The sequence below is a fragment of the Drosophila miranda genome, chromosome 5, assembly GCF_003369915.1.
Source record: "Drosophila miranda strain MSH22 chromosome 5, D.miranda_PacBio2.1, whole genome shotgun sequence".
NCBI lineage: Eukaryota > Metazoa > Arthropoda > Insecta > Diptera > Drosophilidae > Drosophila > Drosophila miranda.
Window position 1 is genome coordinate 707772 of NC_046678.1, and position 14787 is coordinate 722558.

The 14787-nt window shown below is 41.9% G+C and overlaps 1 protein-coding gene across 1 annotated transcript in view; it reads left to right on the forward strand.

The window, feature by feature from the left end:
• LOC108164459 (dynein heavy chain 8, axonemal) overlaps positions 1–14787 on the forward strand; it is a 72416-nt gene that overhangs the window by 16514 nt on the left and 41115 nt on the right. The window contains exons 8-12 of the mRNA XM_017300190.2: positions 9071–9200; positions 9254–11466; positions 11531–12915; positions 12982–13316; positions 13949–14757. Of these exons, the coding sequence (XP_017155679.1) occupies positions 9071–9200; positions 9254–11466; positions 11531–12915; positions 12982–13316; positions 13949–14757 (4872 nt within the window). The remainder of the gene's footprint in view (positions 1–9070; positions 9201–9253; positions 11467–11530; positions 12916–12981; positions 13317–13948; positions 14758–14787) is intronic.

The window sequence follows — 14787 nt, forward strand, 5'->3', positions numbered from 1 at the left end:
TATCACAGGAGTGTGGATACCAAATTTGGTTGCCCTGGCTCTTATAGGTTCTGAGATCTTTGAACTCATATTTTGCAATTGGCAAAACCGACCATGAAACCTGTTTGTTAGAGAGAGACAGAGCGAGAAAAAATAAATTGTTTTCTTGATTCTGTCTATAATAATTATACGATCTGGTTCAGACTTTGCACTCTAGAAGATATAGTCATCTTCTACGATTCTACGTTTTCAGTTTTTTTGTATCTTTGAATTTGCCACGGATTTTCGCCCTTTGTGGGGGCGGAAAGGGGCGGGGCAAAGTTTTGAAATATACTTGTAGCAGTGACATATCACAGAAGTCTGGATCCAAAACATCGTTGCTCTAGCTCTTATAGTCTTTGAGCACTATGCGCTGAAGGGGACGGACAGACGGACGGACGGACAGACGGACAGACGGACGGACGGACGGACAGACAGGGCTCAAGCGACTCGGCTATTGATGCTGATCAAGAATATATATACTTTATGGGGTCGAAAACGATTCCTTCTGGACGTTTCACACATCCACTTTTACCACAAATCGAATATACCTCAATACTCATTTTGAGTATCGGGTATAAAAATTCAACTATAAAACTTTCAGCCAGACTCCGGTAATTCACTTCGTCGAATTACTTTTGAAATCACATAAATCGGTACTTCCGTTTCTAAGCTAAATTTCTCCGTTTTCAAAACTAAAATACTTTAATCGGCGAAATGAAAAGTATGCGGCTTGCATGTGCCCCTTCTCGTTGCCTGAACCGGGAGAGTGGACTACTGCAGGTTAAGGGCAGTCCCATCCGGAGGCTTGGATGAATTTGGATAAGGTCCCTGGTTTAATTTTGGATAGGTTCGAAATGTCCGTGAGGAAAGCGGCCCCGAGAATCCGAGGACGATGATGTCCAAGGGCCGGGCAGGGGCAGAAAAAGTGGGGGACTAATTCCTCCTCTTCCTCGTCGCGACAACTCCTTCGGAGTCGTTATGAGAGATTGACAGTCTAGAGGCGTGAATGCCTATCTGCCAGTGTCCCGTGATTGCTCTGGAGACTGCAGAGCATTGTACTCTACTGAGTCTATATAGCCCCGCCGGGCGTTTTTTCGATCGATGAGGCCATATAGATCTCGAGACTTTACAGGAGATGCTTTGCTGCCATCTCCCGTTTGCCTTTTGCTCGAATATTTCGTGCGTAAGAAGCCTCCTACACGTAACCTAAGGCACCGCTACCTGCTCCCTCTCTGATAAGAGAGGAATCGTAGTACCCTGCCTGGCAAGCTCGTCGGCAGCGTCGTTCCCCTTAAAGTCCCTGTGGCCGGGGACCCATATAAGGAAGAGATCTAATTACTCTGCGATCTCATGCAGAGACCTGCGACAGTCATTTACAGTCGCTGAACTCGACAATATCGATATGAGCCATCAGTGTAAAAGTTTACCGCATTTACAGGTTCGCCCATCTCCCAGTCCTCCCTAGGTGGGATTGATACCTGGAAAAGCGTCAAGGTGATCAATGGGGAAATAATAATCTGTCCTTTCCGTTAATTGCGGACTCTCGTCAGGAATCCCGAGTGCCCAACCGCGGACGCTTTCCACATTTTGGTTCCACTCATTCTGAGGGCGGAATGTGTTGCCACCTTCTTTTCCATGAGATCTCCGGGAGGAGGTCCAGAACGGTATCCCCTGGAGTAGTGCGTAGTCCGCCTGTTGAGACAAGTTCTTTTGTCTAGGGCTGGCCACCATACCACCACTCCTGATTGGTCGTATGATGGCGGTACATAGTCTCCGAACTATATACGGGATCATTTCCCATTTTATTCCGAGGGATTTTCTGCATCTCTATACATGCAGTGTGGCCTTCTTTACTCTATCATTTATGCTCAGTTTCCAATCGAGCTTTCTTTCGAAGATTAGGCCAAGATACTTGGCATTGTTTCTAAAGGCTAGCGCTTCTCCACAGAGTTTTGGGGGAGTCAGTAACTTTGTACTTCTTAGCGAAAAGCACAAGTTCCGTTTTAGACGGGTTGACTCCCAGCCCGCATTTGTCTGCCCATCGCGACATCTTCGTGAGAGTACTTGTCATGCCCCCACACAACGTCTGCGGAAAGCTACCGGAGATTGCTATGGCAACATCGTTCGCATACGCCACCACGCGGCAGCCACCCCCCTCTATCTTCAGCAGTTCGTGCACTGCCACGTTCCATAGGAAGGGCAAGGAAACTTCGCCATGCGGTGTGCCTCTGCTGACAAATCTGGTGGACGTTGACGCCCCAGTGATGCCTCAACCGTCATGCATCTGATCGATCAGGCTGACCGTCCGGGATTCAACCCCAGGTCCGAGGGCTTACCTGCCTTGAGGATAAAAACGACTTTGGCCTGAAGCCAGGTATCAGGGATGCACCCGTGAGAGAAGATTCCCTCGTAAATTATTTTGAGCTAATTAATGGTTTGTTATCCTGCGTGAATCAGTTGGGCAGGGATAATGCCGTCTGGCCCCGAAAACTTGAATGGTTCAAAACTTTTGATCGCCCAGGCAATGTTCTCCTGGTTAACCAAATTCAGGATAGCATCTGAGACTGGTCGGCGTTCTTCAGGTAGCCCAGGGTGGGTGCTGTCTTCGAGAGAACTCTACTCTCGATCTCGCTACAGAACTATAAAGAGGCTCGTTTCCACATACCTGTGGTCCGAGAAGGAGTGTTCTTCCAGGACCGTCCAGGATACAATGTTCCCCTGTATCTCATGAGAGGCAAGCGGTTTTTAATAATAAAGGTTTATTCCGGTTTAATAAGACCATCTGAGTGGTCTGTAAGTAACTAAAGAGGTACTTACCCTTATCGTTTGTGTCAGTGCTTCCCCACTGGCAGTGATGGGCGTAGAGCGAACGTCTTGGCAGGCGATGGTTTTCACCTTGCCTTTATTCCACCCTGCCTCCCCAAACTTTGGCGGTGGTCCGCCATTCTCCTCCAATTCTAGTAGGAACCGGTCCTGGTGCTCGTTCTCCACCAGATGCCACTTGTCCCGAGGGACATGACCGTCCTCGGCGCCCCTGTCCAGGACGCCGATTAGGGTCTTTCCCTTCGCGAACGATCGGTTTGTGAGGTGGGTTTTCACACGCTTGGCTTGCTGGGCTTGACCTGGCTGACTAGCGGGATCCTCCGCTGAGCGTTGCCGCTTGCTGGGGGCCTTGGCTGTGCCCTTTCTGGCTTTGGCTGTGTGTAGAATATCTCAAAGGAAAAGACAATTTTGTGGCCGGTGCATTATCACGCATCAAAATAAATGATTTTAAAAATATCTCTGCAAAGTCACTACAAGTAACCAAAGTAAACAGAATAAATCCTGCGCAGGAAAAGAACAAGTAAATTTGACTATGTAAACTCTTGTAAACGCTTCTACGCCCAACGTTCATGAAGTCATCACAAATGACGAAGTGCGAAAAATAGTGAGCTTACGAATAACTAAATCTCAATGTTTATTAAAACGAGGAAATAAAGTTATAGTAAGAATTGACGTTAGCGATTTGTGCACCAATGGAATTCTCGACTTAGGTCAGTTCTTCCAAAGGCTTAAAAGGCTAGCCGGTATACATAAAATCAGCAAACTCAAAGTGGCACCGAGCGAAAAGGTTTTTGAATCAGTTTCACTAGATACTTTTAAAGAAATGGGTCATAAAATATTCAAATTATTAAGAGTAACGCTACTCAAGCCGGTGACCCAGATAAATAATGAAAAAGATCAAGAAGCGATACTGTCCTAAATGCCTGACGGCATTGTCCGTTTTTAATTTTCTCCTATCTTCAAAATTGTGGTTGCCACAGATTTTCGTCTTTTGTGGTGGCGGAAGGGGGTGGGGCGAAATTTTGAAACACTTGTAGCAGTGAGCTCTCTACAGTAAGCAAAAGAAATACACTTGTAACAGTGAGTTCTGCAGTGAAATATTACAAATAGTTTTGTAGCAGTGAGAGCTCTACAGTCAGTTCTAATAGTCTCTGAGATTTGTGGATGACCCAGATTTTCGTCCTTTACGTTGGCGGAAGGGGGTGTGGCGAAATTTTTAGACAAACTCGGAAACTCACAGGAGTGTGGATGAAAAATTTGGTTGCTCTAGCTTTTAAAGTCTTTGATATCTAGGCGTTAATGTTTTTTTCAGTGGACGTTGACATGCAATGACTGCATCTTTCAAGAGGCGATGGAATTACTGCACCGTCAAGTGGCCCGTGTGACACCAGCAGAAGGCTGTTACGCGAGCATGCAGGAAATATAGCTGTTAGACTAATATTCGAGGAAGATTAGCACTAAAGTTTCTAAGAGAACTAGGCATGCATTCAAAATAAAAATAAAACGAGGGGGAACGTTGTGAGTTGCAGCGGACACCGCAACTCTACAGTTATACCCGATACTAAGTCAGTAGGAGAGAGAGCCACTCCGGCAGACGCCGCTAATTTAAACGACACGACAAAGAGTGCGTGCGAGAGAGACAGAAAATCAGTCTGAGCGTGACGTCGGGGGCTGCGTAGCCAGTGCAAATTGATTTGTTCCTTTTGGCTATAAAAATGATCTGATCTGATCCAGATTCAGCAATCTGATAGATATGATCATTATCTATGATTCTGCGTTTTTAGTTTTCTCGTATCTTTAAAATTGTGGATGCCACAGATTTCGTCCTTTGTGGGGGCGGAAAGGGGCGGGGCAAAGTTTTGAAATATACTTGTAGCAGTGACATATCACAGAAGTCTGGATCCAAAACATCGTTGCTCTAGCTCTTATAGTCTTTGAGCACTAGGCGCTAATAGGGACGGACAGACGGACAGACGGACGGACGGACAGACGGACAGACAGACATGGCTCAATCGACTCGGCTATTGATGCTGATCAAGAATATATATACTTTATGGGGTCGGAAACGATTCCTTCTGGACGTTACACACATCCACTTTTACCACAAATCTAATATACCCCAATACTCATTTTGAGTATCGGGTATAAATACCACTACAATTACTAATTACTAGACAAATTTGGCAAAAAGATCGGCTATTGCCTGATCATTATTTGCCGACGTATTACCAAATGATAGCGAGGATGGGTGTGCGGACATTCTACGCTTACTGTTTACGAAGCAGTAAAACTGTTTAGGGTCCTGAGAAAAACGTATCCTGCATCGAGATAGGTAGTTCTTATAGCATTGTGCATTAAGAACTGAAAATTTTGACCGAGCTATTTCATAGCGAGAGTGAGAAGTAAGAGAACCAACTTCCTGAAATTTTTTATAAAGTCTTGATTTTAAGTTTTTTAGGCTGGATAACTCTTTGGTAAACCCAGGGGGTTTTCCAGATCTAATCGGACAAGAAATGTGCCAAGAGCATTGTACAAAATGTTTGTGCCTTTTATGACATCAGTGAACAAGTACAAAGCGGACCAATCAAAATCCCTAATTAGATTATTAAGCTTCGTAAACTCGGCTTTACGAAAGCAGCGACCACGTTCAGGTGGCCTACTCGACCGATCCAATACAGTTGGTCTTATATCTAGCGACACTTCGAAAGTAGGATGGTAGGCGTCTTCAGGTATAGTGAGCGGAAGGGCTCGGGCTAACAACACTAAGGTCGGATCCGATACAAAGCACAGATCAAGCAATCGACCCAAGGAATTTTTCACATGGTTGACTTGAGACAGGGACAGGTCAAGCAAGCCGTCAACAAAGTCATGTCGTGACATGGGCACTAGGTTACTAGACTCGTTTACCGAAGACCAAACAGTTCCTGGCAAGTTGAAGTCACCAAGAACTATCATATGATCTTTATCTGATAGCGAGGAAGAAACAGCAGTTAAAGCGGACAAATGCTGCTCATAAATCCTCATAAGTCCTTTCTAAGAGTTGTGTACCGACCTGCCAAAACCTCGGAACTAAGAATGTTCGGCTTTAACCAGGTTTCAGTAAACACAATAACGTGGGAAGCAAATGCAACACTATCCCGGAAAAGAATGCTTAGCTTACTACGTAAGCCTCTAACATTCTGATAGGTTACTAAAAGAGACGTTAGTTTTTTGGAAAGGTGGAAGCAAGAGGGGAAGTTGAGGAAGAGGAAGTTGAGGTTGAGGTTGAGGGTGGCACACTGGAAAGATTTTTAAGGGATATGGAGGGCCAATGGTGTCAAATTGAGTTGGGGAGATGCTTATCTTAGACGAGGCTATCTCCCTGGCATAAGAGAAGTTGAATTTCTCCACCTTTAATCCCACGGCTTTTATTTTGCTTTAAATAAAAGCAATTACATCATTAGATGTGAGGTCAGGGGCCAGCCGTGAAACCAAAACTTGTCGTTTAAGAAATGGTGGGACTCCCACCAGTGGTTTAGTCACCACAGGCCTAGTACCTGTGGTGGCAATATCCGGAGGTCCGGATCGTCTATATACTGGTGGGATCGGGATAGACGGGACAACTAGCGAACTTGCGGACACCACGGACACGGACGCTGCAGACGTATTTGGCTGCACATTCTCCGAGGCGATGAATTCGGCTACCGAATCTGCATCGCAGCTGCTGTCGTTGGAGTAATCTATTGGAGTGGCAAACGAGATCAACTGCTGCACACTTGGAGTGGTCGGAGTCAGTTTTTCGGCGGCGCACGGCTGAGTGACGGTTGGCACTTGCAGATCCCGCGGAGTTACTTTTTACGCCTAGGAGACTCATTTAGCAGTTGCAGACTGCCAAATTGAGACTCCATGGCCGATCGTATTGCTTTTTAAGGCCAACGGTCAGCTCCTTAAAGCCCTTCCGCGTCTGCCTCATAAAAGCCACCATGTCATTCTCCACCGCACGGCATGTCTCGCAACTGTAATGCAACCCATTACGTTTGGCTATAGCATCACTCACGAGGCCAGAAAATCCAGCGCATTTTGATTGCACTACGCTGTCGCAGAGCCAGCAGGGGACATTCGGCTGATCGTGGGTGATCTGCTTCTTCAGGTTTTTTTGGCGCAGCCACAGCGTATTCCAAAATTTCCAAAACAAATTGGTATCAGACAACGCTCAAAGCGGAATTGGTAAAAAAAGAGAGCAGAGTGGAGAGCGGTTATAGCGAGAGGTACTAAGCAGAGAGCGCTATTGCTCAGAAAGTTTAAAGAGTGAGAGAGAAAGAACAGTTATTGAAGTTGAGGTGATAGCGAGAGAGTGATAAAACAACAAAAGCTACAAGACGAGAGACGAGAGCTGCAATGCAATGTAATGTACTCACGGCAACAACCCAAACACAACAAGCCGACGCCGAAAAATTTTAAGTTCAATAAATAATAATTAAACACAAATCAAAAGGCATGCACTCGCGGAATAGAATAGATTTCCAGATAGTAGGTGGATTAGAAAGGTATTTAATGTTTATTTATGAAAACACCGGTTGTTTATGTAAAACAAAGGGAAAAAATGCGAAGCGCAAAACAAAAACGCGTCTGATCTACGAAAGATCGTTGATTTGCGCTAAGCAAAGCCGGCTATGATACGTGTGTGTTAGAGAGAGACAGAGCGAGAAAGAATGAAATTGTTTTCTTGATTCTGGCTATAATAATGATACGATCTGGTTCAGATTTTGCATTCTAGAAGTCATCCTCTACGATTCGGCGTTTTCTCGTATCTTTAAAATTGGGGATACCACAGATTTTCGCCCTTTGTGGGGGCGGAAGTGGGAGAGGCAAAGTTTTGAAATATACTTGTAACAGTGACATATAACAGAAGCCCGGATATAAAATGTCGTTGGACGTTACACACATCCGTTTTCACCACAAATCTAATATACCCCAATACCATTTTGAGTATCGGATATAAAAATGTTCATGATAACGGTCTGATCAACCATAATTCATAAAAAAATATATGTACGTATATACATATATATTTAATTCAATAAAAATAAAAATTAATTTCATAATTATTTTTATTTCTGATATGGCCATACACAAATAAGACCTTTAAATATAAAAAAAATAAATAAAAATAGATTACTAAGTAAAAAAAAAAAATGTACTTAGGTTAAATAATAATAATAAAATAACTTTAATAAAATAACTTCATTATATTACTTTATCTTGCAAAAGGGAGATGTTTGTAGTCTACTGCCCGCCAAGAGTCATTTAGTAGAACTGTTTTTGAGGCATTTGCACTTAAAAATCTGTCATGCAGAGACAGAAGATTTGGCTTGTAAATGCACGTCGAGAATGCACTCGAATAGTTAGGAGGTGCATCCATTGTTTTCGACAGACAGATTTAGAGAAAGTCGCCCATTCCTGATTAGTTGGGTGGACTTTTGTGGTCGTATCGCTTCGGATTCGAGGACGGGCACCCTTCAAAATGTATATCGCGGTATTTTTTGGTTTCGAAGGCCGTCCATTTAGAGCCTGTCCCGGACCTCTCAACTAATTGTGTGAGATGCCGGTCAAGTCGGCGAAGAAAATCGTAGTCCGTCAGATCGCCGACGCCTCGCTCACAGAAAGCGAAGTTCAGACGGTGTTGGCCGAGGCAGAGGCCATTCAGTACTCCAGGCCACTCACTCTGGCCAGAACAGATCCCAACGATCTGATCGTCCAGGCCCTTCACTCGCTGCCGCAAGGATACAGAAGACCGACGTGCAGTCGTTCAAGGCGGCATGAATGTCTGTAGAGCGGTCGATGCTATGAATGAAGTTGTTACCGCCTAACATATTTAGATGAATTCAATCTAATGAAGCAACATAACGATGTTGAGCAAAATTCGCTGCAGCATAGCCTAATGAACTAAGATAGAGTCGCCATCTCGAATGGATGGAAAACAGTCGTGCTTTTTGGTTCTCGCCTTCTGGTGCACCCCGCTAAGCCCCCGTGTCCGAAGTCTGATTAAAGGCAGCTAATATAATTTATTGCAAAATTCTACAGAGAGTATAGGGGTTTATATATCCGCTCGGGAAATGGATGTGTGTAACGCCCGGAAGAGGTTTCCAACCTCAACATATAGTCTTTACAAATCTTGTCACTTTAACTATAATTGTTTATACTATATACATATGTTAGTGAGAAATGTGTTTTTATCTCATTGCAGAATGGACTTAAATCTGCACTTGATAACAGACACGTATGCTCTCTTCTCTCAGTTTGTTATATATGTTCCACAAGAAGATTATGATAAAGTGGAAGGCCTTCAGATTATGTTTAACAAAATGTTAGAAAATGTAAGTGTTCAATAGTTGAAAATATTAAAATTTTTACTAGTACTACACTACAGGCTAAAAAGGTTTCTGATCGCATATCGGAAATGGAAGAGCCGCTACTAAGAGAACTGAATGATGGTATATCTACATTTGTTCAAGAATTTGATGAGTTTAATCGTGACTTTGAAGCAAATGGTCCAATGGTCGAAGGAATTTCAGCCAAAGAGGCAAGCGATAGAGTTTTCCTCTTTCAGAATCGATTCGATGAGCTTTGGAGAAAATATGAAATGTATAGTAGTGGGGAAAAACTTTTTGGATTGCCAATAACTGAATATCCATTACTTCACCAGCGCAAACGCGAGTTTAATTACCTTAATCGTTTATACTCATTATATATACAAGTGCTGAAGACAATTTCAGACTATTATGAAATGCCATGGGCTGATGTAAATATTGAAAAAATAAGTGCTGAACTGGCTGATTTTCAGTTACGTTGCCGAAAGTTACCTAAAGGAATGCAATCATGGCCTGCCTTTATTGATCTAAAAACAAAAATTGATGATTTTAATGAGACATGCCCTCTGCTTGAGCTAATGACGAATAAGGCTATGAAGGAACGACATTGGGTTCGTTTAAACGCACTTTTTAAAACCGATTTTGATCCAACTAGTCCAAAATTTACTCTTGGAAAATTGCTCGAGGCACCAATTCTTAAATACAAAGAGGATGTCGAAGATATTTGTGTAGGAGCAAGCAAGGAGTTGGATATAGAAGCTAAGCTTAAACAGATTATTTACGATTGGTCTCTAATTAATTTGCAACTAGGACAATTCAAAAATAGGGGAGAGCTAGTTCTTAAGGGAGCCGAAACATTGGAAATAATTTCATCGTTAGAGGACAGTCTTATGATAATGAACTCACTAGCATCAAATAGATATAACGCGCCATTTAAAAAGGAAATACAATTATGGCTTTCTAAGCTAGTGAACACTGGAGATATATTAGAAAAATGGCTAATGGTGCAAAATCTTTGGATTTATTTAGAAGCCGTTTTTGTTGGCGGAGATATATCAAAGCAATTGCCTATGGAAGCCAAACGTTTTACGAACATAGACAAAAGTTATGTTAAGATTATGATGCGTGCACGGGAAATACCGAACGCCGTCGATTGCTGCACAGGGGACGAGTCGCTCACTACGAATCTAACATGGCTATTAGATCAGCTCGAGACCTGCCAGAAAAGTTTAACAGGATATTTGGAATCCAAGCGTTTACTTTTTCCTCGTTTTTTTTTTGTTTCGGATCCTGTTCTGTTGGAGATTCTTGGTCAAGCCTCCGATCCAACGTCGATACAGCCACACCTGTTAAGTATATTTGATGCGATCGCAACTGTTGACTTTCAGGATAAGACAATTGATATTATTGAATCAATGAATTCTATGAATCGTGAGAAAGTCAAATTTGAAAATACCGTACAATGTGCAGGTAGCGTGGAGCTTTGGCTAGGTCGTTTACTAAAGGAAATGCAAGATACTATGAAAACGGTACTTGCTAGCATGGCTGTAAGCTTAAATGATCCCGAGTTCAATTTCGCTGAAGAGTTTCCAACATTCTGTGGCCAAGCCGGTGTGATAGGCGTGCAACTGCTTTGGACAAAAGACTCTGAATATGCTTTGCGGAAATGTCGTACTGATAAGACAATAATGAAGCGTACAAATAATAAGTTTTTAGTTCTTTTAAATTTCTTTATTGATTTAACTGTAAAGGATCTAACTTCTCTGGATCGAATCCGGTTTGAGACTATGGTTACTATACATGTTCATCAGCGGGACATTTTTGACGACTTGTGTACGCAGCGTATTAAATTTACTGGAGACTTTGAATGGCAGAAGCAAGCGCGCTTTTATTATAATGAAGATAATGATGAAATTGTTGTAGGAATAACAGACGTAAATTTTATATATCAAAACGAGTATCTTGGTGTAACTGAACGCCTGGCAATAACGCCACTGACAGATCGGTGCTATATAACTCTCGCTCAGGCTGTAGGTATGTGTATGGGAGGTGCTCCTGCTGGTCCTGCAGGAACAGGAAAGACTGAAACAACAAAAGACATGGGCCGCGCATTGGGTAAACTTGTTGTTGTTTTCAATTGTTCGGATCAAATGGATTTTCGTGGGCTGGGCCGTATCTATAAGGGACTGGCACAGTCTGGTTCTTGGGGATGCTTCGACGAATTTAATCGAATTGAGCTACCGGTACTCTCTGTTGCAGCACAGCAAATTTAGTAAGTCCTTTTATTGTATTGTTATGTGTGCATACAAAATACTAAAGCTCTATACTTTCTAAAGCATTGTTTTAACAGCTCGGAAGGAAAAAAGGTCTACGTTCATATTTTTAGATGGTGATGTCGTTTCATTAAATCCGGAATTCGGCATATTTATAACCATGAATCCAGGATATGCTGGTCGCCAGGAATTACCCGAAAATCTGAAAATTATGTTTCGTACAGTAGCTATGATGGTACCTGATCGTCAGATTATTATACGAGTTAAAATGGCTAGTTGTGGATTTAAAGAAAATGTTGTACTATCACGAAAGATGTTTACACTATATAAATTGTGCGAGGAGCAATTATCGAAACAAGTCCATTATGATTTTGGACTTCGCAATATATTATCTGTGCTTCGGACACTTGGTTCCCAGAAAAGGTCTAATCCGACTGATACTGAGGAAACCATAGTAATGCGCGTCTTGCGTGATATGAATGTGTCAAAACTTATTGACGAAGATGAAGGACTCTTTGTTTCACTAGTAGAAGATATGTTTCCAGGCATAAAATTAACTACAAATGTATACAAAGATCTGCAAAAGGCTATTATAAAGGCTTGTGATGATTTGGGTTATGTCAATAATCCTGAGTGGAACCTAAAAGTCGTGCAGTTATATGAGACTTCTTTAGTACGGCACGGACTAATGTTAATGGGACCCACCGGTTCGGGCAAAACTAGTTGCACTAACTGTATGCTTCGTTGTTTTACCGAAATGGGACGACTTCATAAGGAAATGAGAATGAACCCCAAAGCTATAACAGCACCACAAATGTTTGGTCGTTTGGACGTGGCTACTAATGATTGGACAGATGGCATTTTTTCAACTCTTTGGCGTCGTTCTTTAAAGGTTCCTCATCATCAAAATTGCTGGATTGTATTAGATGGCCCAGTTGACGCAGTTTGGATTGAAAATTTAAATTCAGTGCTAGACGATAACAAGACACTTACTCTTGCAAACGGCGATCGGATTAAAATGGCAGACAACTCAAAATTAGTTTTTGAGCCTGATAATGTTGATAACGCTTCCCCAGCAACAGTTAGTCGTGTCGGTATGGTATTTACAAGCTCGTCCGTATTAAGCTGGAAAGTTTACATGGAGGCTTGGTTAATGAAACAGGGGGATAGCAGTGAAATATTTAGACGGTGTTACGATAGCCTTTATGATGATGCTCATATATTTCTACAGTCACGCCTTACGACAAAGATGAGAATCCTAGAAGCTATCTATATTAGACAAATGTTGGATATAATGGATGGCTTATTAATGGATATGTCAATTTATTCTGAAAAGGCCATTGAACGTGTATTCTTGTTTTCGATGATGTGGTCTCTTGGTGCCGTTCTTGAGCTTTCCGAGCGAGAAAAACTCGAAGAATTTCTTGTTAAACATCCTTCTAAATTACGTAAGTTTTTTCCCAAGCTTTAAACTACATATACTTTGAATATATCATTATTTGTTTATTATATAGGTTGGCCAAAACGTGGTGTAAATGAGACCATATTTGAATACTATGTAGACGAAAATGGAAATTGGCAGCATTGGAATACACGTGTGGAAGAATTCCGATATCCAGAGGATGAATCATTAGAGTTTGCATCTATTTTAGTACCAAACGTAGATAATGTACGCACTGCATTTCTCTTAAATAACAGTGCAAAGCAGCTTAAGCAGGTGCTTTTGATTGGTGAACAGGGTACTGCGAAGACAGTAATGATAAAAGCTTACATGGGCCATTACGATCCAGAAATACACCTTTTTAAATCATTTAATTTCTCATCGGCAAGTACTCCAAATATGTTTCAAGTAAGTAAATAATTGTACAAGTAAATCGGGGGTAGCACATTCCATTCCAATTTGTTCCTTTCGGCTATAATAATAGTCCGATCTGATCCAGATTCGGCAATAAGGTAGATATGGTCATTCTCTATGATTGTGGGCTTTTAATTTTCTCTTATCTTCAAAATTGAGGATGAAGGAGGTGGGGCGAATTATTGAAATGCACATGTGCAGGGGGCGGAAAGGGGCGGGGCGATGTTTTGAAATACAATTGTAACAGTGACATTGTATCACAGAAGTCTAGATACGAAATGATACGGACGGACGGACAGACGGACAGACGGACAGACATGACTCAATCGACTCGGCTATTGATGCTGATCAAGAATATATTTACTTTATGGGGTTGAGTATCGGGTATAAAAAGATCAAAGCATACTTGAAAATGTTTACAATTTCTATGCGATTTTTGGTATCCACACTCCTGTGATATCGAACCTGCACAATAAACAAAATGGACCAAATTATATGGAAATGTTTTTTTATTGACTTTTAATTGCTTGGCCTCGGTTGACATTTCCACGGAAATGCAAAAATATATAGAAGATTAATATTATTATTTTCAAATTAACATCTGTTTTTGTTGCATTGTTTCTTAGCGTATTATTGAGTCTTACGTAGAAAAACGGCAAGGTACAACATATGGACCACCGAATCAACGGTCAATGACAGTTTTTATTGATGACATAAACATGCCAGTTATAAACGAGTGGGGAGATCAAATCACAAATGAAATAGTGCGGCAAATGATCGAGCAACACGGTTTCTATTCTTTGGAGCGGCCAGGTGATTTTTCTACCATCATGGATATACAGTTCTTGTCAGCCATGATTCATCCAGGGGGTGGACGAAATGATATTCCAAATCGCTTGAAACGTCATCTATGTATTTTTAACTGCACATTGCCGAGTAATAATTCAATGGATCAGATTTTTAAAAGCATAAGTGCTGGCTACTTTTGTTTGGAACGATTTGATGATGAAGTTGTGCAAATAATACCTTTCCTAGTACCGTTGACTCGGATATTTTGGCAAAATATTAAGACGAAAATGTTACCAACACCATCAAACTTTCACTACGTTTTTAACTTGCGTGATCTATCACGCATCTGGGAAGGAATTCTGAAAGTAAAACGAGAAGAATGCCGAACGAGAGTTCAGGTGCTTAAGCTATGGTGCCACGAGTGCACTAGAGTTATTTCTGATCGATTTACGGCGGAAAAGGACAAAATCTGGTTTTTGACGAGAATGCGAATTGATGCTGAATCTTATTTAGGAGAAATTTTCGAAGATTATCCAGAGGAACCCACCTTTTGGGTAGATTTCCTTCGTGATGCACCAGAAGGGCAAGAAGATGACGATGAGGAAATGTCTTTTGAGCCCCCAAAAGTCTATGAGGAAATACCAAGGTGTGTTAAACGAAATCTATGATTTGAAAA